Below are 25,954 nucleotides of genomic sequence, written 5' to 3' on the forward strand. Positions count from 1 at the left end.
GACAACACTACCATTATAGGGCAAGCCAAACAAAGAACAGCCAGGGAATTCCTAGAAGCATGGCACTCATCCACAAACTCCATCAACAAACACATCGACCTGGACCCAATATACCGGCCACTACAACGGACAGCTGAAACTGACAACCGGAAGCGGCAGGGACAGGCCACTATAAATGCCGGAGGAAACACCACAGAAGCGCTTCACAGGAGGCTCCCAAGCACTGAGGATGTCACCTAGACAGGGGACGAAACGTTTGCAACAAAAACTTCCAGCTCGGCGAACAGAACCACAGCTTCTAGCCCCTCCTCCAGGTCATTTATAAAAATGACAAACAGCAATGGTCCCAAAACAGATCCTTGCGGAGCACCGCTAGTAACGGCACTCCAAGATGAACCTTTACCATCAACTACTACCCAGAAAGGGAAAGCCTCAAACGATTGTGCCTCGTACAGGCCTATATCTTTATTAAATGTGGACTTAAAAATTCTCCCAAAGTGTTGGCAATCAGGCTGGAGAAGGTTTTGCCATTTATTATAAAAGAGGATCAGACTGGGTTTGCTAAGGGTCGCAGATCTACTAATAATATCAGAAGAGTGTTAAATATGGTACAGGTCTGCCAGCAAAAAGCAATGCTAGGATTAGTTGTCTCCCTGGATGCAGAGAAAGCATTTGATTGGATAGAATGACCTTACCGTTTTTATACTATGGAGTGGTTTAGTAATGGAGAGGTTTTTACTAAGCGGGTCACAGTTTTATATAATGACCCGAAAACAGCGGTGATTACTAATTTGATGAGATCGGATAGTTTTAGTGTTGGCAGCGGTTGCTGTCAAGCATGCCCTCTTTCGCTACTATTATTTACACTAGCGATCGAACCGCTAATGGAAGCTATCTGAACTGACCCCAGTATAACGGCCCCGGAGGTAGGATCAGGCAAGCATAATTACTATTTATGCGGGTAATGTTCTCTTCTTAAATGATCTATTGACATCTGTGCCTTGCTTAATTCAAGTGGTTAATTTATTTAGTGGTTTTTCAGGATACAAAATTAATTTCACAAAATCAGAGGCCAGTGATCAGTGGATCTTACCAGCATATCTAACTTTGCGGATGGATCTCGCATCCCCTTTCGGTGGTTACTGGGAGGTTTCCTTTATTAGGTATTTTTATTACGCCGGTATTCGGTCAGGTATATAAAGCTAATTACATTCATTTATTAGAGAAAATAAGGCAGGACCTCCAGCGTTGGGAAGATCTCCCAATATCCTGGTTAGGAAGAACACCTTTGGTTAAGATGAATATCCTCCCACGGTTATTACACCCCATGAGAATGCTTCCCCTGATGTTGCTGAAACAGGCGCTGCGCAAGCTTTATGATTGGCTTGGTTCCTTTGTTTGGAATCATAGACGGCCCCTTATCAAATTAGATAAATTACAGCTCCCACAAGTAAGGGGAGGTCTGGATTTTCCGGATTTTAGAAAGTACCAACTAAGCTCTCTGCTATCATATGTGGCTGACTGGGTCTCTTGTGATTCACAATCAATTCAGCTAGATATTGAGGCTTCCCAATCAAAATGCCCCATATCAATCTATTGTTTACGGATAAGATGAGAACTGTCATGGATTATTGTAAAAGCCCGATTGTCCTAAACACAATCAAAGCTTGGAGGATGATATGACAGGGTGAGGGTAATTTAGAAAAAACTTTCCCCTATACTCCTTTTTTAGTGGGAATGCTGGGATTTCAGCCAGGTCTGATAGATGCTGGATTTAAAATTTGGGAGTCCAGAGGAATCTCATGTTTGGGAGATTTATTTGATAGGGAGGTCATGATGTCCTTTGAACAGTTATGTTAGAAGTTTGGGTTGTCTAGCAAGGATCTCTTTCGATATTTTCAATTACGAGATTTCATACAACAAAAGACCACATTAATGACCAATCCTTACAAATCGGATATGGAAAGGAGAGTGCTTCGGCCGATGGACGCACTCTCGGTCAGTACTCTCTATGACTCGCTAGCTAATAATGTTTCGAAGGACATGCAACGGCTATATAAAACCTGGACTCAAGAATTAGGGATGGCAATTCCTTAGAAATGTGGGAGGACATCTGGGAAAATGCCAGGAAGATCTCTATCTATAACAGGACTTAAGCTATTCAATTGAAGATACTTCATAGGGCCCATATAGCACCAGAGTGACTTGCAAAGTTTAAGGCAGGAGCATCTCCAATGTGTCCTAAAGGTAAAATAGAAGTTGGTACTCTCACTCACTGTGTGTGGACATGTCATACGATTCGTAGATACTGGGACAGTGTAGCGAATGCCTTGGCAAAGATATTGGGAACGGAGATTGGGTTAGACCCGGTGTCTCTCCATTTGGGCTCTTCAAATCTTCCCTCTCTAGATGGATATGGGAAAAAATTATTTTCTATCCTCGCCTTTTGAAAAACATACTAGCAAGCTGGGTATCCAAAAGTCCTGGACTTTCGAACTGGCATAGGATAGTTATGGAATCTATCCCTCTAGACTTCCTTGTAAATAGGGTGCACCAGAAAATGGAATTGTTTTATAGAACGTGGCGGCCCTTCCTGAACTATATCAATGCAGATGTATCAGCCATACTATCAAGGGCCTTTATTTAGCCATGAGGACTACGTGTGTCGGTTCAGGAGGCCCTGGTGGGAAGAATCCCATATAAATACGGGTTTTATTATGACTTGACATAATTTTACTTTGAATGCTTATTTATTTATTTCTTTTTTCTTTTTTTTGTTGTTAGTTATTTGCTATACTGTAGTTTTTCTTTTTTTGCTAATACATAGAGTTTCTCTTTCTATATCTTATTTTGTGCTTTGGTAGCCTGTAGAGTAGATTAGTAGTTAGCTTTTTAATACTGATATTATTACTATACTGTTAAGAGATTACACTATTTTGTATTAGCTTTGTAATTTTGTAAAAAACCTTAAAACTTTTTTCAATAAAAATATTTATATAAGAAATATTGTAACTGTACATGCATCTACCACTTTCTTTGGCTGTTCATTCCATATACTAACCTCTGTGTGAAAAAAGTTGCCTCTCAGTTCCCCTTTAAATCTTTCCCTTTCACCTTTAAACTATATCTTCTACTTTTGAATTCCCCTACCCTTGGAAAAAGATCATGGTATTCACATTATCTATACCCTTCATGATTTTACAAATCTCCATAAGGTCACCCTGCAACCTCCCACACCTCCCACACCCCAGCCTATGAAGCCTCTCATAACTCAAGCCCTTCAGTCCTGGCAACATCCTTCTAAATCTTTTCTGAACCCTCTCCAATTTAATAATACCCTTGTGTGCAAGTAAAAATGTGGGAGGGATGGTAAGTAAGTTTTCAGATGACGCAAAGATTGGCCGAGTGGTTGACAGTGAAAAGGAAAGTATTAGTTTACAGGAAAATAAAAATGAGTTGGGAAAATGGACACAACAGTGGCAGATGGAATTTAACCCCGATAAATGTGAGGTAGTGCACTTTGGAAGAAGGAACAGGACAAGGAAATACTTAATGAATCTCAAAAAAATGGAGGGATCTTTGGGTGCTTGTTCACAGATTTCTGAAGGTGGCAGGACAGGTAAACTGGTAGTTGAGGTATTGGGGAAGCATGTCTTTATCAGTTGTGGTATAGATTATAATAGCAGGGAGGTTATGTTGGAGCTGTATTGGGCTACAGATGGAGTATTGTGACACACTACAGAAGAATGTGATTGCACTGGAGAGGGTCCAAAGGAGATTCACCATATTCACCAAGTATTTAAAAGTACTTGAATGAGCTCTCGGATGTGTCATAGCATTCAAGGCTATGGGCCTTTTATTCATTCAAGGAATGAGCGTGTTGCTGTCTAGGCAGAATTTATTGCACATCTCCAATTACCCAAGGGGCAGTTAAGAGTCAACCACATTGCTTTGGGTTTGGAGTCAGATGTAGGCCAGACCAGGTAAGGATGGCAGTTTTCTTCCCTATAGGACATAAGTGAACCACATGGGATTTCTGACAATCGGCAATGGATTCATGGTTATCATTAGAGTCTTAATTCTAGAGTTTTTTATTGTTGAATTCAAATTGTGCTAGCTACTGTGGCAGGATTCGAACTTGGGTCCCCAGAACATTATCTGGTCTCTGGATTAACAGTCCAGCCATAATACCAACAGCTCATCGCCTAGTATAAGTAGTATTATATTTTTGGCAGTACAGATTGGATGGGCTGAATAGCCTCTTCTGTTCTTTATGATTCTATGATGTTCAGTATTCCTTTACTTTAAAACCCAAGCTGACCAGCAATAATAATGTATCATGATGACCATCTTCAGAAAATTAATTTCTCCCTACTAGAATAGATCTGGCAAGGCACTGTAAATTAATCTAACAATGTTGCAGGGTTTTTTAATGGTTTGGTCATGTGTTTGAGGACAACATTTTTAAGAGGCTACTAATATGTAATTATCTTTTTTTTAATGTACAGATACAAACTTATTCGGCGGAGGGTGATTTGGTTGATTGGTCAATGGATCTCAGTAAAATTTAAATCAGAATTAAGACCATTGTTGTACGAGGCTATCCTTAATCTCATGCAAGACCAAGACCGTGTGGTACGTTTTCAAATATAGTTTATATTTTCACAATCCAGTCTATATTTAATTTATTTGGCAATCTTAAGTTTGTAGTGATATGGCTGTTGCTAACATATTGACGTGTCTTTTTAGTGGTGATTAAATTTGGAAACATGATGTGTGTCTACTTTGTTCAAGTTGAAGTGAGACACTAGGGCAGCAGATTTTGGACCTTGAGTTTCTCTTTGATCCACATCTCCACTGATCACCCATCTTAAGATGTCTATGAAGATAAAATTAGTCTCTAGTACAAAGTTAGTGATCTTGAATTAGAAGAATGCTATGAACAGTTGTCCTTTCCATAATGGTCAGCAATTTGGCTTGCTGGATAATTAATGATAAATTTGTTTAGTGCCTCTGATGAATACCTCTTTTACCTGTGTATTTTTTTCAAGCAGGTTTAACATACTTTACAAATGCAATATATTGCTTGGAATGGAAATAAAAACAAAAGTGCAGCTAATGACTAATTATGTCGGTTGAGTTTTTTATACTGGTGCAGAATTTGCAAAATCTTAGCTTGATTTTTACTTCTCAATGACAAGTCAGGCTCCTCTTTTAAGTGTTTTCTCTATCTGTTCCTGATGCAAGTAAATGAAGAAAGTCCCATTTTACAGATGCATTGAAGTAAACTGGACTAGTGTTTCAACTGCAAGCTGTGATGAGGAAATCTTTTTGAACTGTAAGAAAGCAAAATCAAGAAGCAGGAGTATAAAATTCTGTCAAAAAATGGTCACCCACAGTGTCAATCCACTTCTCTTAACTCTTGACTTGATCTCAATATTGTTGACCAAAAAACACATTGACATGGATTTTGCATACCCACAGTTAATTTGTGTCTTGGATAAATATATATGGAATTTTGTATAGAATGTTTTTTGGTTTTTTAAATTGTAGCAGTTTGCAATCCATAATAACAGCACAATATAGGAAGTATATTAACATTTTTTTGCAGAATGTACTTTCCAGTTAATAGCAAAGCATTTTTAATAAAGCTATATACTTCATGCATGATGAAATATTGTAGTTTTCACCTCACGAAGTAAGGCTAAGTTTGTTTAGCCTTTTCAAATATCTCAGCCCAGTAAAACCTATGAACTATGGGTTAGGAAATGAAGTGTTGATTTAGCGTCAATGAAAAGCACGTAACGCTTCATGCATTCCCACATTCTTGCTAAAACTTTACCATGAGACAGCAAGCTTATTTCCTTGATCAGTACGTTCACTTGATGTTGCTTTACTTTCAAGGTGAGGACACTTAGTCTCCAGGTAGTGTTTTTGCTCCCCTAAGCAAGAACTTCAGCGTAAACATTATGTTTCGTTGATGCTGTTAAAGACATCGTGAGTCTACTTACAGCACATGGACTGCAGCGGTTCAAGAAGCCAGCTCGCCACTACCTCATTAAGGGCGACTAGGGGCAAGAAATAAATGCTGGCCAGCCAGTGATGTCCACGCCCCACAAGTGAATAAAAATAAGACTGTTCATCTGAGTAAACGTAGTTTTTGAAACAAAATTGATGAATGGGTAATGCAAATGGTCATTACAGAGATGTGGCTGCAGGATGACATAAGGTACGATCTGAATTTTGAAGGTTACAAGAGGCTTAGACAAGATGGAAACTAGGAAAAGTGGAATGCCAACTTTGCTAATTAACCATGACATTAGCACCACAGAGAGGGGTGGCCTAATTCAGGAATTCAGGCTGTATTCCTGATGAAGGGCTTTTGCCCGAAACGTCGATTTTACTGCTCCTCGGATGCTGCCTGAACTGCTGTGCTTTTCCAGCACCACTCTAATCTAGACTCTGGTTTCCAGCATCTGCAGTCATTGTTTTTACCTAATTCAGGAAATCAGAACGTAGAAGTGGTTTAGGTCACGATGAGAAATGATGGTGACAATCTTTTGGCAGAATTTTATATTCCTGCTTATTGATTTTGTTTTCCCACAATTCAAAAAGAATTCTTCATTGCAAAGTGCAGTCAAAATGCTTATCCATTCAAGAATTCACTTGAACCATAACCACGAAGTCGGATGAGTATGAAGTATGAAATGGTGGTGAGGGTGGGTGCTTGTCAGAAAGGAATGACAATAATCATATGAAGGGCGAAGTTAACCAGAGGAGGAGTTCATAAATTGCTTTAAGGATAGAATTAGAATATCCTTTTATTGTCACTCCATTGTAGGAGTACAGTGAAAAGTTTTTACAATGTCTGCCTTCTTATGGTGATATTTTAGGTACAAGTACCAAGGTACAATTCTTGGATACAGCAGAGTCATAAAAGTAGTTGCATTGCTTACAGAGTTGAAAAATAAGATAGAAATTGGACAACATTAAAGGGTTGACATTACAGTAAAGTAGGAAATTTCAAATAGACATTGCAGTTAAGAGCACATTTGGGTGTGTTTGAGATACCAGGCCTGGTACTGTGCAATGAGGTAGGATTAGTTAATGACCTAGTCAAGGCACAGTGGTAAATAAGATCATAAGCTGAATGTAAAACTCAGCCTTCTTGATGAAAAAAAGAGTGGACCCAAGATTAATGTTTTAAGTTAAATAAGGGCCCATACAAGAGTAAGAAGACAAAACTAGCCAACACAAACTGGCAAATGAGATTCAGGGATTAGTAAGTGGAGATGCAGGAGAGGTATTTAAGGGTATATTTTAGAACACACAAAAAAAACATTCCAATAAGGAGAAGATTCCAAGCCCACCATCAGTGGTTAAATAATTTGAAGATAGCATCAAACTTAAAAGAAAAAAAAAGGTGGGTGGCAGATCAAAGTTTAAGAGAAATTATTTGTTTTTTCTCATAGCTGGCCGTGAATCCTTGGAACTCTTTTCTTGGAATATTTTTAAGGCAGAACTGGATAAAATCCTGATAAACAAGGGGGTGAAAGGCTATCAGATTGGTAGGAATGTGGAGCAATTGCATCAGCAATGTTCATATCAAATGGCTGAGCAGTCTCAAGGGGGCCAAATCACCTTATTTCCACTGTCTAATTTGTACATTCATGTATTGTTGGACAGAATATTTACAAAAAATGAAAATTGACTAAAAAAATTAATAAAGAGAGAAAAAATTATAATAGGAGAAAGGTACCTAGAAATTAAAAAAAGAGTTTTTGTAGATATTTAGAATAGAGTTAGCATAGTGATTGTTGGTCCTGATGGCCTACATTCCAGGATGTTAAATGAAGTGGCAGCAGAGATAGTAGATCCATTGGTTACAATATTTCAAAATTCTATGGACAGAGGAAAGGTTCCAGTGGATTGGAAATGGTTAATATAATGCCCTTTATTCAAAAAGGGAGAGAGGCAAAATGTGGGAATTTACAGACCAGTTAGTTAAACCAGTTAGTTGTTGGGAAAGTGTTAGAATTAATTATCAAGGAAGCAATATCAGGACATTTGGAAAGTCAAGACGCTATCCATCAGAGTCAGCATACTTTTATGAAGGGCAAATATTTTTTGACTAATTTGCTAGAGTTCTTTGAAGATGTAACAAGCAAGGTGGGTAATGAGGATACTGCAGATGGACTTTTTGGAAAGTGTTTGATAAGGTGCTGCACAAAAGGTTAATTCACAAGGTTGGATCGTATGGGATTAGGGTAGTGGTAATTTATTAGCCTGGATAGATAACTGGCTGATGGACAGAAGACAGGGAGTTGCGATAAAGGCTGACAAGATGTAACGAGTGGAGTGCCACAGGTTTCACTCCTTGGACCCCAGCTATTTACAATCTACATTAACGACCTGGAGAAAGAAGGCTGGATACCCAAATTTGCAGTTGAACAAAAATAGGCAGAACGGTAAATTGCAATGAGGAAATAAGAACCTTACAAATGGATATAGATAGGTTAGGAGAGTGGACCAAAATGTGGCAGATGGAGTTTAACATGAATAAGTGCAAGGTCATGCATTTGGGTCAAAAAATGGAAAGGTGGCCTATTATTTTAATGGGGAGATGCTTTGGGGTGCTCTGGAGCAAAGGGATCTTGCTGTACGTGTTTGTGAGTCAAAGAGAACTGGCATGTCGGTACAACAAGTAGTAAAGAAAGCGAATGGAATGTTGGCTTTCCCAACTTCACCATCAAACCAGTGGATAAATGGGGTGCAGTGGTAGTTTGGCGCACTGACCTCTACACCACTGAAGCCATACGCCAACTTGCAGACACCTCCTCCTACTGCCCCCTCAACCTTGACCCCACCCCCCATCACCAAACCATCATCTCCCAGACCATACACAACCTCATCACCTCAGGAGATCTCCCACCCACAGCTTCCAACCTCGCCCGCGAACTCTGCATCGCCCGATTCTATCTCCTTCCCAAGATCCAAATGCCTGACCACCCTGGCCGACCCATTGTCTCAGCCTGCTCCTGCCCCACCGAACTCATCTCCACCTACCTCGATACTGTCCTATCCCCTCTCCAGTCCAGGAACTCCCCACATACGTTTGAGACACCACCCATGCCCTCCACCTCCTCCAAGACTTCCAGTTCCCCGGACCCCAACGCCTCATCTTCACCATAGACATCCAATCCCTCTACAACTCCATCCACCATGACCAGGGACTCCAAGCCATCCGTTTCTTCCTCTCCTGACGTCCCCGACAGTACCCTTCCACCGACACTCTCATTCATTTAGCTGAGTTGGTCCTCACCCTTAACAATTACTCCTTCGAATCTTCCCACTTCCTCCAGACGAACGGGGTAGCCATGGGCACCTGCATGGGCCCCAGCTTTGCCTGTCTCTTTGTCGACTACGTAGAACAGTCCATCTTCCGTAGTTACCCCAGCACCACTCCCCACCTCTTCTTCCGCTTGACTGCATCGGTGCCACTTCGTGCTCCAGCGCGGAGGTTGAGCAGTTCATCAACTTCACCAACGCATTCCACCTTAAATTCACCTGGACCATCTCTGACACCTACCTTCCCTTCCCGGATCTTGCCATCTTTATCAATGATAACCGACTTGACACTGACATTTTTTACAAACCCACTGACTCCCACAGCTACCTGGATTACACTTCTTCCCATCTTCCCTCCTGCAAAAATGCTACCCGTATTCCCAATTCCTCCGCCTCCACTGTATCTGCTCCCAGGAGGACCAGTTCCACCACAGAATACACCAGATGGCCTACTTGGTTAGAGATCGCAATTTCCCTTCCCACATGGCTGAAAATGCCCTCTAATGTATCTCATCCACATCCTGCACCTCCGCCCTCAAATACCACCCCTCCAACTATAACAAGGACAGAACCCCCCGGTCCTCACCTTCCACTCTACCAACCTTCGCATAAACCACATCATCCCCTGACATTTCCGCCACCTCCAAACAGACCCCACCATCAGAGATATATTTCCCTCCCCACCCATTTCCGCTATCCGCAAAGACCGTTCCCTCCGTGACGACCTGGACAGGTTCACGCCCCTCCAACAACCCATCCTCCCTTCCTGGCACCTTCCCCTGCCACCGCAGGAATTGCAAAACCTGCACCCACACCTCCCCCTTCACCTCCAATCGAGGCCCCAAAGGAGCCTTCCACATCCATCAAAGTTTCGCCTGCACATCCACCAATGTCATTTATTGTATCCGTTGCTCCTGATGCATCTCCTTTACATTGGGGAGACTGGACACCTTGCTGAACGCTTTAGGGAACATCTCTGGGACACCCACACTAATCAACCACACCGCCCCGTGGCCCAACACCCATTTATCTCTCCACCCCAGAGGCTCCATGCCTTCCTTCCTGATGAAGGGCCTTTGCCCGAAATGTCGATTTTCCTGCTCCTCGGATGCCGCCTGACCTGCTGTGCTTTTCCAGCACCACTCTAATCTAGACTCTGTTGACTTTTACATCTAAAGCAATGGAATATAAAGGTCAGGGATTATTTTTGGTATTGGTGAATGCGCACCTGGAATATTGTACACAGTTTTGGTCCCCTTATTTCAGGAAAGATGTGGTGGTATTAGAAGCAGTTCAAAGGAGGTTCACTAGATTGATCCCAGAGATGAGGGGTTTATTGTGTTGAACTGATTGAACAGTTTAGACTATACTTTCTGGAACTTAGAAGAATGAGGGGAGATCAAATTGAGGCATTCAAGATGATAAAAGGTGTGGATAAAATGGACTTGGAGCGGATGCTTCCTATTGTGGAGCATTCTAGGACAGAGAGGCCATAGTCTTGTGGTAACGGGTAGCAAATTTAAAACAGTGTTGAGGAGAAACTACTTCTCCCAAAGGGTTGTGAATCCGTGGAATTCGCTACCCCAAAGTGCGGTGGATGCTGGGACAGTGAGTAAGTGTAAGGAGGCATTAGATGGATTTTTAAATGTTAATGGGTTGAAGCAATGTGGAGAGAAGGCAGGAAAATGGGGCTGAGAAGCATATCAGCCATGATCGAATGGTGGATCAGACTCGATGGACCTAATGGCCTAATTCTGCTCCTATTTCTTATGAACTTGTGGAAAATAAAGTTACAGCAGATGAATGGTACAGATATTTTGCATCAGTTTTCTGCTGAGAATAGAAGCAAATTTCAAGAATTTGCTGTAAATCTGAAAATAGAAGAGAGGGTTGGACTCTAGAAATTACAATCAGCAATGAAGTGGTACTGAGTGAAGTGTTGGCAATGGGAACTCACAAGTCCCCAGATCCAGGACTTCATCCTGGGTTCTTTGCGTGGGAAAGAAGTAGCTGGTAAGATAGTTGATGCATTGGTTTTAATTTTCTGAAATTCAGTAGATTCAGAGAAGGTTCCATTGAATTTTGAAATTGGTGATTAAAACTTTTCTTTTAAAAATGGGAGACAAGAAGAGGAAGTTATAGACCAGTTAGCTTAACATCTACAATATGGAAGAAAATGAGGCAGAGGTAGCAAGTTTTCTGTAAACAAATGGTATTTAAAAATATTACCTTGGGGAGCTCAGCACAAAAGACAACTCTGCAGCATTTGCAGTGTCCATAAAGAGAAATGGTGAGTAGATGATCCAGTTCAAACCCCTCCAGAGGTCCCCAACATTACAGATGCCAGTTGGAAATTTGATTTAGTCTACATGATATCATGAAACTGCTGAGGACCCTGGATAGTATAAAGACTATGGGCCCCGAATACATTCCAACAATACTACTGACGCCCTGTCTAGATGCACCTCTAAACATACTGTTTCCGTGTAGATACAACATTGATCTCTTCCCAGTCATGTGGAAAATGCTAAGGTGTATCCTGTCTGCAAAAAAAAGCAAGGTTTTCCAACCCACGAATTACTAACCTATCAATTTATTCTTGAACTGCACCAAAGCAGTAGAAGGAGTCATCAATAGTGCTATCAACTGGCATTTGAAAAGGAATAACTTGCTCGCTGACAAACCTTGGTTCTGCCAGGGCCACTCAGCTCTTGACCTCAATATGGCTACAGAGGTAATATGGCTGAAGTTAGAAACAGGAAAGGAGAAGTCACCCTGTTTGGAGTTTTCTGCAGGCCTCCAAATAGTTCCAGTGATGTAGAGGAAAGGATAGCAAAAATAATTCTGGATAGGAGCGACCGTATCAGAGTAGTTGTTATAGGGTCTTTAACTTTCCAAATATTGACTGGAAATACTATAATTCGAGTACATGAGATGGGTCAGGTTTTTTCTAATGTATGCAGGATGGATTCCAGACATAGTATGTAGACAAATCAACAAGAGACAAGGCCGCATTGGATTTGCTGCTGGGTAATGCACCTAGTCAGGTGTTAGATTTGGATGTAGGTGAGCACTTTGGTGATAGTCACCACAATTCGGTTATGTTTACCGATTTAAGGGATAGATATATACCGCAGGGCAAGAGTTATAGCTGGTGGAAAAGCAATTATGATGTGATTAAGCAAGATTTAGGAAGCATAGGTTGGGAAAGGGCACAATGGAAATGAGGAATTTATTCAAGGAACAGTTACAGATCCCTGAACATTGCCACCCAAGTTAATAGGGTTGTCAAGAAGGCATACGGTGCGTTAACTTTTATTTGTAGAGCTATTGAGTTTCTGAGCCACAAGATCGTGCTGCAGCTGTACAAAACTTGATGAGGCCGCACTTGGAGTATTGGTGTATAGTTCTGGTCACTGCATTATAGGAAGGATGTGGAAGCTTTAGAAAGGGTCCAGAGGAGATTTACCAGGATGTTGCCTGTAATGGAGGGAAGGTATTATGAGGAAAGGCTGAGGGAGTTGAGGCTGTTTTCTTTAGAGAGAAGAAGGTTAAAAGGTGACGTAATTGAGACATTTAAGATAATCAGAGGGTTAGATAGGGTGGAAAGTAAGAGCCTTTTTCCTTGGATGGTGATGGCTAGCATGAGGGGACATAACTTTAAATTCATGGGTGATAGGTATAGGACAGATGTCAGAGGTAGTTTCTTTACTTAGAATAGTTGGGACGTAGAACGTGCTGCCTGCAGCAGTAATAGTCTTGCCAACTTTAATGGCATTTAAATGGTCATTGGATAAACATATAGATGAAAATGGAATAGTGTAGGATAGATAGGTTTCAGATTGGTTCCACAAGTCAGCGCAACCTCGAAGGCTGAAGGGCCTGTACTGCGCTGTAATGTTCAATGTTCTTTGGCATTGGATCAAACATGGGCAAAAGAATAGAATTCTAAAGTAAAGTGAGAGTGACTTGATGACCACATGACATTGCACTTGACCAAATATGGCAGCTCTTCTAAAGCTGGAATCATTGGGAATCGAGGGGAAAGCTCTCTATTGATTTGAGTCCTACCTGTGAGAATGCAAGATAGTTGTACTTTTTGGCTGTTAATAACCTGGGGCAGGAAATGAGGAAGAAAAAGCAGGATCCAGTGACTACACAGGAGCTCCTGTGCTCAAATCAGGGGTGTGTCTGCTGCATTCATTCAGGAGACATATGGCTGTGGGCCAAGGGAAGGCCAGAGAATGGGATATCTAGCCCTGACCAATTATCTGAGCCCCAGGATGTGACAGCAGGAGTTCCTCAGAGTCGTGCCTAGACCTAACCATTTTCATTGCTTCATTGTTGACGTTTGCACCATCAATACGTTAGGAGTGGAGATGTTCACTGATAACACTATGTTAAACACCACTTGTTATTTCTCAGACCCTGAAGCAGTAAGTCATCAGACAAAACAAGACTGCACAACATCCAGACTTGGTTTAGAACACAGAACATAGAACAGTACAGCACAGAACAGGCCCTTCAGCCCACAATGTTGTGCCGACCATTAATCCTCATGTATGCACTCTCAAATTTCTGTGACCATATGCATGTCCAGCAGTCTCTTAAATGTCCCCAATGACCTTGCTTCGACAACTGCTGCTGGCAACGCATTCCATGCTCTCACAATTCTCTGTGCAAAGAACCCGCCTCTGACATCCCCTCTAAGTCATATGTAACATTCATGGCAAACAAGTGCCAGACAATGATCATCTCTGACCAAACATAATTTAGCCATTGCCCATTAACGTTCAATGTCATTACCATCGCTGAATACCTTGCTATCAACATTCTTGGATTTTCAGTTGACCAGAGACTGACCTTGAACCAGTCATATAAATACTACAGCTATGAGGCCAATTCAGAAGCAGAGAACTCTGTGGTGAGTAATTCTCCTCCTCTCTCCCAGTGCCTCTCCAGCATATTCAAGGCGCAAGACAGTAATATGAGGGTAGTCTCTCCACCTGGGTCCATAGATGCAACTCTGACAACAATCCAGAGTCTTGTTTCCATCCAGAACAAAACCACCCAGTTTGGTTTGCATCCCATGTATCCCATTCAATATTCATCACTTTGCCACAACCAGCAGACTTTGGCAGCATTGTGCACTATCAGCAAAATTCATCGCATGAACTTACGAACACCTCAGGTAACACCTTCAAACCTTTCGTGAGGAGAAAATGAGGACTGTAAATGCTGGAGATCAGAAAAGAGAGTGTGGTGCTGGAAAAACACAGCAGGTCAGGCAACATCCAAGGAGCAGGAGAATCAAAGATTTGGGAATTAGGCTTGTGGGTGGGAGTCTTGATTGAAAAAGTGACCCGGAGGCGGAATCTACAACCACCCTACCTTTTCCTCTCCAACATTCTCTACCTTTTTCTTTGCTTCCTCGTAAGCATCTGTCTGCCATGACAAAGGCCTCCAAGCTCTCCGTTTCCTCCTCTCATGCAGCCCCAAACCAATATCCTTCCAATGACACCCTCATCTGCCAGGCTGAACTTATCCTCACCCTTAACAATTTCTCCTTCCAATCCTCCCACTTCCTCCAAACCAACATGTGCTCTCGCTATGCCTGCCTCTTTGTTGGGTACATTGAACAGTCCATCTTCTGCAACTACACCGACATCACCCTCCACCTCTTCTTCAGCTACATCAATGACTGTGTAGGTGCTACCTCGTGCTCCCACGAGGGGGTTGAACAGTTCATGAACTTCACTAACACTTTTCACCCCAACCTCAAAATCACCTGGACCATCTTGGACACTTCCCGGACATCTCCATCTCCAGCAGCCAACTGACCACGGATGTCTACTACAAACCCATGAACTCCCAAGCTACCTGGGCTACACCTCCTCCCATCCTGACTCCTGTAAAAACGCCATCCCTTATTCCCAATTCCTCGGCCTCTGCCACATCTGTTCCCAGTGTGACCAATTCCACATAGAAAATCCCAGATGGCCTCCTTCTTCAAAGACTGTAATTTCCCCTCCCACATGGTTGCCGATGTCCTCCAGCATCTCCTACACTGCCTACCCCTCCACCCTTGAACACCACCCCTCTCAACACAACAAGAACAGAACCCATCCCGGTCCTCACCTTCCACCCCACTAATGTCCGTATACAACGCATCATCCTCCACCACTTCGGCCACCTACAAACAGACCCCACCACTAGGGATATATTTTCTTCCCCACCCCTATTTGCATTCCGGAGAGACCATTCCCTCCATGACTCCATGGTTATGTTGAAGGCATTTGTCCCATTGTTCAGGACACCCCCAGCTTCTGTCACAGCACTTCGGATTTCTTACTGAAACTGAACACCCACAGAGCAGTCGAACCAGAATATTCCTCATCACAATGGACATTTCAGCACTCTACACCAGCATCCCCTACAATGACGGTGTCACGGCAACAGCCTCAGTGTTCAACACCAACAACTGCCAATCTCAGAGTACTGTCCTACAACTCATCCGCTTTATCCTCGACCATGTTTTCACCTTTGACAACCAATTCTTCATCCAGACACACGGAACAGCCATGGAGACCAAATTTACACCCCAGTGTACAACATTTTCATGCATAGATTCAAACAAGACTTCTCCTCTATGCAGGACCTCCAATCAACACTACAGACCAGGTATATTGATGACATTTTCTTCCTGTGGACACATGGCGAGAAGTCACTGAAACAACTACACAGTGATATCAAGGAGTTTCAGCCTGAAACGTCAATTCTCCTACTCCTCCAATGCTACCTTTTCCAGCGCCACACTCTCAACTCAAACCTTAGTACCTACCATTTAGAGCGACAAGGGAAGCAGATGCATGGCAAAAAAAAGCACCTGCACATTCACTTCCAAATCACTCACCCTCTTGACTTTGACCTAACCTCAGCGAGATAGTTCTGAATCCTAGAATTCTGAATAGTTCTTTGTTGTTCATTCATCTCCAGGCCTGCAGTCCTTTGAGAAAGCAGCAATTACTGTTGGGCAATTAATGTTGGCCTAACCAGTTATGCCCACGTTTCATAATTGAATAAATTGAAAAGCAGAGAAGTTGCACAAATTAGTTCTCAGAATTATACCAGAAACCAGAGGTTTAATCTGTCATAAAAAGTTGTATAACTAGGACTTCTCTCAAAAAAAAATTTGATTGAGCTTTTTCAGATTTTGAAAGCATTTGCCAGTGTACATATGGGAAAACTAATTTCAGTTATGGGCAAGACCAGACTTAAAGGGCCATAAATACATGATAGTGGTGAATACGTAACAAGCAATCAATAATCATTGGACTCGAAATCTCACCACAGATGCTGCCAGACCGGAGTCTGGCAATTTCTGTTTTTGTTTGTTTATTTGGAGAGTAGATGGAAAATGGGACTGTCAGTCACAAGGCACAGCTGAATTGACTAATGTAGGTATATTTGGGGGAAACTAGATAAACATGAGGGGAAAAAGAATAGATTATGTTTGAGTTAGATGAAGGCTGAGAGGAAGCTTGTGTGACTGACATGAATGTGTTGGACTAAATGGCTTGTTTCTGTACTCTAAATGCCAATTAATAAACCTGAATTCTCTGAATAACATGTTGGATACTGTGTTCTTTTCTGTGCGCATAGAGGAATAGATTGTCTTGACAGCCTTTTCACTTTGCTAGTTGTTTTAAGCAGATGTAATGCGGATATTCCAGGAGGGATGCAATTCGTCAAACGATGTATTTTTAAACAAAACAGAATTTATTTACAAGATTACTGAATGAAACACAACAGAGAACAAAATACCGAATAACATAACCTATCCGAAAGCCCAGCAGTTCATCCCAACTTAACGAAGCTGTTCCAAATACTTGCAACAACCCTCAGGAAGACCCCTTGGTACAAAAGGTAAAATCAAACACACGGTCTTACAGGAGAGATGTCAGAGAGAGATTCCGCATGGACCTGCTGCTTTTGGTCTAGCAGCTTTTGCAACTGCCTGACTGCTTTCAGTGAATAGCCAGACCAAACCAAACCAGAAAAAAGCTGAGCTGAGAGAACTGGCCACTCCCCTTTCATTGTACAAGCGTTGTTTTTTAAACTTAAAGGCCTTTTGCCTGAGACAGTATCTGTTAGCTATAATGAAATTGGCCCTAAAATCCTTCAAACTTAGACTTTTTGGAGTCTGTCTTTTATGACCTCTCTGGAAACAAAAAGCCCAGGACGCCATAACCTTGTTAAAGGAGCAGCATCATAATACCTCAAACATGTTTGTGATGGGTTATTGATTTTCTGTATACTGTTAGATATTCAAGTTCTTTTTGTTAATTACATAAATGTGACATGAATTAGTTTCTTCTCTTATTCTCTTACATTGACCTTGTTTGTGAACTAAGGAAAGATTTCTTGAACAAAATTATTTTCCTGTTGTGAATCTGGCCTCTAGATCATACATTTATATTTGTTTGCCCGCCACTTCCCTCTACCTCTTGTAGCAGTTGATGTCTCCTATTCATCGTGCAAATAGAATGTAATTTTGCATCATTAGATTGATAAACACAAATCTCTGTTGCCCAGTACTTGTAATGGTGAGTTACATTTCATTCAAAGTTTTGACAAGTCATCGTATGTTGTAGAAGTATCATGTAAAGCCTGTTCTTCGCTTAATGGGTCTTACGATGCCTTTGATTCAGTTTTTGTTACGTTAACCATTGTCATTTAGGGTGGAAGGCCATTGCATTAGTGTTCGTTGATTTGGAGGGGTGGCAAATGAAATATGGTTCTGACTCCTGTTGTTATTCAATAGCTTAACTGGTGGTGCATAAAGTTTATTTGTTACTTGGGAACAGACTTCCTAAGTTGGCCATTTAAAATGAATGATCTTTGCTAACATTTATGTTTCACTGCAGTTAAAGCCATTGGACAATTTGGGTGCTTTCCATCAGAATAGAGAAGTGGCTTTATAGAGATATTCCAGACTATGGTGAGATAAATAGGGATGGATTAGTTCAATTAATCAAAAAGTAAGATGGGAGTGCAAGTTATAGAGTCATAGAGATGAACAACATGGAAACAGACCCTTTGGTCCAACCTGTCCATGCCGACCAGATATCCCAACCTCAACTAGTCCCACCTGCCAGCACCCGGCCCATATCCCACCAAACCCTTCCTATTCATATACCCATCCAAATGTCTCTTAAATGTTGCAATTGTACCAGCCTTCACCACATCCTCTGGCAGCTCATTCCATACACGTACCATCCTCTGCGTGAAAAAGATGCCTCTTAGGTCTCTTTTATATCTTTCCCCTCTCACCCTAAACCTATGCCCTCTAGTTCTGGACTCACCGACCCCAGGGAAAAGACTTTGTCTATTTATCCTATCCATGCCCCTCATAATTTTGTAAACCTCGATAAGGTTTGTGGGCGGCACGGTGGCACAGTGGAGCCTCAGGCGACTGACTGTGTGGAGTTTGCACGTTCTCCCCGTGTCTGCGTGGGTTTCCTCCGGGTGCTCCGGTTTCCTCCCACAGTCCAAAGATGTGCAGGTCAGGTGAATTGGCCATGCTAAATTGTCCGTAGTGTTAGGTAAGGGGTAAATGTAGGGGTATGGGTGGGTCGCCCTTCGGCGGGGCGGTGTGGACTTGTTGGGCCGAAGGGCCTGTTTCCACACTGTAATCTAATCTAAGATCACCCCTCAGCCTCCGACGCTCCAGGAAAAACAGCCCCAGCCTGTTCAGCCTCTCCCTGTAGCTCAGATCCTCCAACCCTGGCAACATCCTCGTAAGTCTTTTCTGAACCCTTTCAAGTTTCACAACATTTTTCTGATAGGAAGGAGACAAGAATTGCACGCAATATTCCAACAGTAGCCTAACCAATGTCCTGTACAGCTGCAACATGACCTCCTCGCATTTATCTGAATTAAACTCCATCTGCCACTTCTCAGCCCATTGACCCATCTGGTCCAGACCCTGTCGTAATCTGAGGTAACCCTCTTCATGTCCACAAAAAAGTTTACAAAAAAAAGAAAAGAAATCAATGGTGTAGTATAGAAATAATGCAGGTGTAATTCAGAAGTGCACATGTATATGCATCACCCTTTCCGTTTGTATTGCTGTAGAAAATAACTACGTAAACAACAGCAGTGAGTTGTTCTTGGCAAATAAGCTGTCTGATTAGTTATGCATTTACAGCTTGTGCATGTGACCACATAGATTCCTGTATTTGCCTGCATATCAACAGACACTGTTCATAGAATCCCTACATTGGAGAAAGAGACCATTCAGCCCATTGAGTCATCACTGATCCCTCAAGAGCACCCCTCCAAAATCTGCGTAACCCTGCATGGGATTTTTACAATGGCTAACTCACCTAACCCCTGAACACTATAGGGCAAATTAGTATGGCCATTCCACCTAACCTGTTCATCTTTGGACTGTGGGAGGAAACTAGAGCACCTGGAGGAAACCCACGCAGACACAGGGAGGATATGCAAACTTCACACAGATAGTCGCCCAAAGTTGTAATCAAACCTGGGTCCCTGGCATAATGAGGCAGCAGTGCTAACCACTGTGTCACTGTGCTGCCTAAATGGCATTGATGTATCATGTCACAATGTTCTGATTGTGAGAGTTACTATTTGAATGCGTGACCTATTTATGAAGAAAATTTCTTAATTGGCACATTTAGAGCCATAGAGATGTACAGCACAGAAGGACCCTTCGGTCCAACTTGTCCATGCTGACCAGATATCCTCTTTTAAACCAATCCCATTTGCCAGAATTTGATCCATATCTCTCTTAAACCCTTCCTTTGGATTGGATCTGCATCAATGATTGGTTTGGAGTTTGATCTGCGTAAGGGTCAGCTCAACTGGTTTCCCCTAGATGCATGTGGAGTTGGTTGCTGTTGCATTGGGCTCTGTACTCCTTTAACTGATTAACATTACACTACCTAGTTTTTCCTGTATCTAGCAAAATTCTGCACAGAGACAGGCTGGCCTTGTCCATCACTAAATGGGGACGTGAATATCTGGGAGACAGGAATGCTTCAGCTGTAAAATTTGTAACATCACCCAATGACCTACCTCATAATCCATCCATCGAAGTATGCCTTGCTCTGCTTTTCCCTTTTCGCTATTTTGATGGCTGCTTCTTTATGTGCAGCCTGTGCAATTTTAGAAAAGAATTTTCAGTTTTCTCCTGGCAGAGGGCCTCGATCTCAAGTCCAGCTCTTTGGGTTTGAGTCATTATACTTTTGAGTGCAGGAGTTCCAACACTATATTGAGGTTGTACAGGACATTGATGAGGCCTCTTCTGGAGTGCTGCGTCCAGTTTGAGAGTTTCAGGATGATAATGTAGGGGCTCACATATATTTTAATAAGGAATATTTTGTTAATAAAATAGAGTTGAACCACAGATCGATTTCTTTGACCTTTAACCGCGTTAGCGACAGGAGTACTTGAGTGAAGTGTCCAAAGCACAGACAACAGTTCACACCATATCCGCAAGAATCCACTCTTTCCGCTGCCAAGTGTGTCCGATCCACAAGATGCAGTGCAGAAATTCACCAAAAGTGCTGATACAGCATCTTCCAAATCCACAGCCGCCTCCATCTGGATGGACAAGGGCAGCAGATACATGGAAGCACCACCAAGCTACTACTAATTTTGACTTGGAAATATATTGTCATTCCTTCAGTGTCACTGGGGAAAAAAAAATCTTTCCACACTACATGGACTGCAGGGTTACAGAGCTCACCACCACCTCCTCAAGGGTAATTTAGGATAAGCAATAAATGCTGGCCAGCCAGTGGCACCCATGTCCCATGAGAGAACAAAAAAAATTGTTCCTATTTATCTGGCATAGATACACCCACATTTTTGTTTGAAAGAGAGTTGCAGAATTTTAATGTGGTGCCAATGATATGCTGATTTGTCCTGAATTGTATTGAAATCCTTGAATATTCTTGCAGCTGCACTTATGCAGACAGGTAGAGACTATTCCATCATATTGCTTGCTTGTATCTGCTTGGTTCGATTCTGACTTGTTGGAAATGGTCATTGCCTGGCACTCGTTTTGTGTGAATATTATTTTCCACTTATCAGCCCAAACCTGAATGTAGTCCAGGTCTGCTGCATATTGACAAAGACTTACTGGTGTGTCCGAGGAATTGTCACATGGTGCTTATGATTCTGCGAATGTCATTGATGGAACAGCGAAAGATGGTTAGGGGTAAAAAGCTACCTTTAGAAACTCCTTGGTGATGGAATGCAATGATTGACCTCCAATAACCACAATCATCTTCCTTTGTGCAAGATATGATTGCAACCAATGCAGAATGCCCCCACCCTTGCCGCTTTCCATGTTATTCAATCTTGCTTGTGTTCTTTGATCCAGAAAAGTTTGGATAAAGACAGAAGCCTCTACTTGAAGCTGAGAACGTTGAAACGCAAGTATATGAAAGATCTAGAAAAAGACTATGCCTTGATGTCAAGAGCAGTCACTTGCACCTTACTCCTTGTGTTAGGCTCTCTTGTGCATAGAGTCATAGATTTTTTGCAGGATGGAAAGAGGCCCTCTGGTCATCATGTCCATGCCAGTCATCAAGCATTCTATTCTAATTCCATTTTCTAGTGCTTGGCCCATGGCCTTGCATGCTATAGCATTTCAATTGCTCATCTTTAAACTACTAAACGTCCGGGGGTTCCTGTGTCCTCCATCTTTGGATGAAGATTGAAGTATAAAGCATTGTTCCTGAGAAGAGGAGAAGATAGTGAAACTTGATTACTTGGCGTTTAATAATAGACTAGTGCTATTTTCCCCGAAGTGTCAGAGGCTGAGGAGTGACCTCCTAGAGGTTTATAAAAAAAAATAGGGTGGGGGAGTCAGAATTAGAAGGCATAGATTTTGAGTGAGAGGGGAAGATTTAAAAGGGGCCTAAGGGGCAATGTTTTCACGCAGAGGTTAGTGCTTATATGGAATGAACTGCCAGAGGAAGTAGTGGAGACTGGTACAATTACAACATTTAAAAGACATCTGGATGGGTATATGAATAGGAGGGGTTTAGAGGGATATGGCCCAAATGCTGGCAAATGGGACTGCATTAATTTAGGATATCTAGTCGGCCCGGACGAGTTGACCAAAGGGTCTGTTGCTGCGCTATACATCTCTATGACTGTATGACCAGAAATGTTTGGATAACACTCTGAAGAGCTTTTTAAATCTGAAAACGTTTAAATTCAGGTGAATGAAAACTGCAGAAAAAAGCCATCAGATTTTTCAGATTTGGAGTTGAAGTCACTGTTAACCTAAGCTCATTGAGATTTTTGAATAAAAAAAATTTCTGTGATATGAGTACTGTGCAAGGGCTGCTTTTGGGTTCTGTTAAGAATTGTTTTTGGATCTGTAAAGAAGTGTTTTGAGATTAATAAGATTAAGAGATTTATTCACCTTCTACCAGAAATTGATCACTCATTGTTTATTTTCTTTTCACTAGCAATTCTGACATTATAAGATGAAACTGTCTATCTTCTCAGTGTAGTTATCCCAAGATTATTTGAATTGCATTTCTATCACAGTCATTACCTGTCTCTCAATCCAATGCCTACTTATCAGAATTAATGCTTTTACTTCAAACTGAAAGTTATATTCGAAAACATATTGAATTCAAAACTGGGTTTCTGCAACAAAACAACTCTTGAACATTTACAAATTGCTTAGTACTTTCCTGAGTGTTCATATTTGCAGCTTGAAATAAGGGTTGAAGTTTTATATGCATAAAGAATGACAATGAGCATTTCATTCATTCAGATTTTTCAAATGACTAATCATATTGAAATTCAAACCAAATTACCAGTACGTGCATGAAACGGCTGATTCATAAAAACCAGTGATGCTGATGTTATCTTCCATATGATTGTTGTTAAATAATATATTCTACTGTGAAGACTGCCACATGGAAAAAATGATATTAAAATGATGTTTCTTGAGCTTGTAGAGCATTTTTTTCATGATTCTATCACAAAGTAGCATTCGTGATCTCAATAACTTTGAAACATTTCATTGCGTTTTCATTGAATTTGGTCAGGAAACTTTTGTAATCTTTTTATATTTATGAAAGTATCTGTCAAGCCGACATATTGTCTCATCTGAGCAGATGGCTCAAATGATCTGTTTTTATCATTCTTTTAGTAATATCTAATTCTGTGTTGCATAACTTTTCCTGGTGGTATGGATTTTAAGATGGTAATAGTCATGAAACTATCAATATTTGTCATCCTTACTCTGTTAAACTGACAGCAACTCTGGTCTCTACATGTCCAGTTTAATGCCAAAATTGAGAAGTTGCTGCACAAAAGGGTACATGACCTAATTTTGCAACACGTCCATCTTTCTCCTCCACCCCACCAATCTATCCTCAATGGAAAGATTTCCTAATTACTTGAATTGACATGAAAGCTTACTTTTCTGTCATAAGGACATATGAAAATATACTTGCAATGTTTTTTGCCTGCTTGAATGAAGTGTAGCTGGGTATTCTAACACTGTACTAATTTTGTAATTATTCTTGAACAATTTAGCGCTCAAAGCTAATTATATTTGTAGAATTTCATTTTTTCCATGATTTATAGTTCAATAGGTTTTGAATATAATATTTTTTAAAGCTTAGTAAATGAAGTTTCTGCTTTTCTTTGAATCCCATTTTTTTGTCCTGGTTTTTATTTTGTTTGTAAAATGATTAAAATGTGAAAGCTAATCAGCGTGTTTTACTTTCTGATTTGTTGACTCCAAAGGTTTTCCAGTAAGAGAGACTGCTTAACATGTTTGGTGACAGCAACAATGCTGGAGATTGCTTATTGTTGGCACCAGAATTAAATTAACACTGGAAAGATGAAATCCAAGCCAAAGAGATCAGGATTCTTTTGAGGTCAGCAGTTAGCACTGTCCCTATTGCTGCTGACTGCAAAATCTGGGCTATGATTTTTTTTCACCTCTGATTGCAGTCTTCCTCAAAACTTCAGTTGCAGTATTAAATTGTCTGGTGATCGCATTAATTTTGGAGAGGTGTGTTAGACAGAGCAAACTTGTAAATCAGGAAGAGTACAATGTACCTCTATCATTTTCCAAAGCAGTAATTTAAATAGATAAAGATTCAGCTGCAGTACAATGTTGAATTGTTTACTGTTGTGATTTACCCTTAAGTTTGCAATAGAGAGATTTGAGAGTTTGATTTAGAATAAGGAGTGTAACAACCATTCTTGTGTTTTTCTTTACACTTGAACTAGCACACCTTTAAAGCAAACAGATCTGGGCTTAAGGGTGTTTATAGACCCTATAGATTTTCTCGAGTGATTTAGTTACTGTTCAAACAGACGGAATTGAAAAATGTTTCTTTTCCAGTTAAGACTTATGACCCCGACTTTCCAGCCTTTAATGTTTTGAATATTGCATAGTATCTGAATGTATTAAACATTCTGCCAATGTGTTTGTACTGAAGAAAGTAATTTAAATTCTGTTTCTAAAAAGGTTTTGGTCTGAGATACATCTTAATGTATTCTTGCATTGGATTTAAACGCAGTTGATTTACTTGATTTGGAATAAGATAAATGCCTATTGCAATTGAACAATACGTTAATATTAAGATTAAGAACTCATGGACCATAAATGCATTTTGTTTTATTTTTATTTTAGGTTCGCATTGAGACAGCTACAACCCTGAAGCTTGATATCCTTTTCAATGTTGATAGGAATGCTATGTTCATTTTTGATAGTTATTTTTGATTTCATCTTTGGAGACCTTTTCCAGTATCGTGAACGAGAGACTGGATCTGATCGATCAGTGTGGCATCCCTCAGCCTTCTCTATTGCTGCTTCTGCTGACTGCCCATGACACCAAGGAGCCAGAATAAAACTGGAGTCAATGGGAATCAGGAGGAGGAAAGCTGTCTGCTGGTTGGAATCATGCATAGCGCATCAATAATTGTGACTGTTAGAGAGTAATAAACTTAGTCTCAGGATGTCACTGCAGGAGTTCCTCAAAGTAATAACCTCAACCCAAACATCTATGGCTGTTACACCAATGAGGTTCCTTCCATCATAAAGTCAGAAATGGGGATGTTTGCTGAAGATTGAACACTATTCACCCCAATTTACAAATTCTTACATAGCTAAGCAACTGGTAACCATGTGCACCAAGACCTGGACAACACCCAGTCTTGTGCTGATAAATGGTAAGTGACATTTATGCCACACAGTTGCCAGGCAATGACAATTTAATTGCCATGGTTGTCCAAAATTTAGTTTGACCACCATTGGAGTACTCTGTGAAGTCTGATCACTGCACTATAGAAAGAATGTGATTGTACTAAAGAGGTACAGAGGAGATTCACCAGGATGTTGCACAAAATAGAACAGTTGAACTGTGAAGAGAAGCTGGATAAAATTGGATTGCTTTCTTTTGAGGATAAAAAGCTCAGAGGGGATCTAATTGAGGTTTTTAAGATTGAGGGGTTGTACAGGTTAAATGCAGCTGTACCTCTTAATTCACAAATCGATAACAAGGGGGTATAATTTTAACATGAAAGGCGG

At 41.1% G+C, this 25,954-nt stretch overlaps 1 protein-coding gene across 3 annotated transcripts in view; it reads left to right on the forward strand.

Annotated features, from left to right (window-relative positions):
* Nucleotides 1–25,954, forward strand: part of ipo11 (importin 11) — a 458,122-nt gene that overhangs the window by 180,057 nt on the left and 252,111 nt on the right. For all 3 annotated transcript variants that reach the window (XM_043689423.1, XM_043689430.1, XM_043689427.1), the window contains exons 16-17: nt 4,509–4,635; nt 25,058–25,091. In XM_043689423.1, coding sequence (XP_043545358.1) covers nt 4,509–4,635; nt 25,058–25,091 — 161 coding nt within the window. The remainder of the gene's footprint in view (nt 1–4,508; nt 4,636–25,057; nt 25,092–25,954) is intronic.

The sequence above is a fragment of the Chiloscyllium plagiosum genome, chromosome 1 (genome assembly GCF_004010195.1).
Source record: "Chiloscyllium plagiosum isolate BGI_BamShark_2017 chromosome 1, ASM401019v2, whole genome shotgun sequence".
NCBI lineage: Eukaryota > Metazoa > Chordata > Chondrichthyes > Orectolobiformes > Hemiscylliidae > Chiloscyllium > Chiloscyllium plagiosum.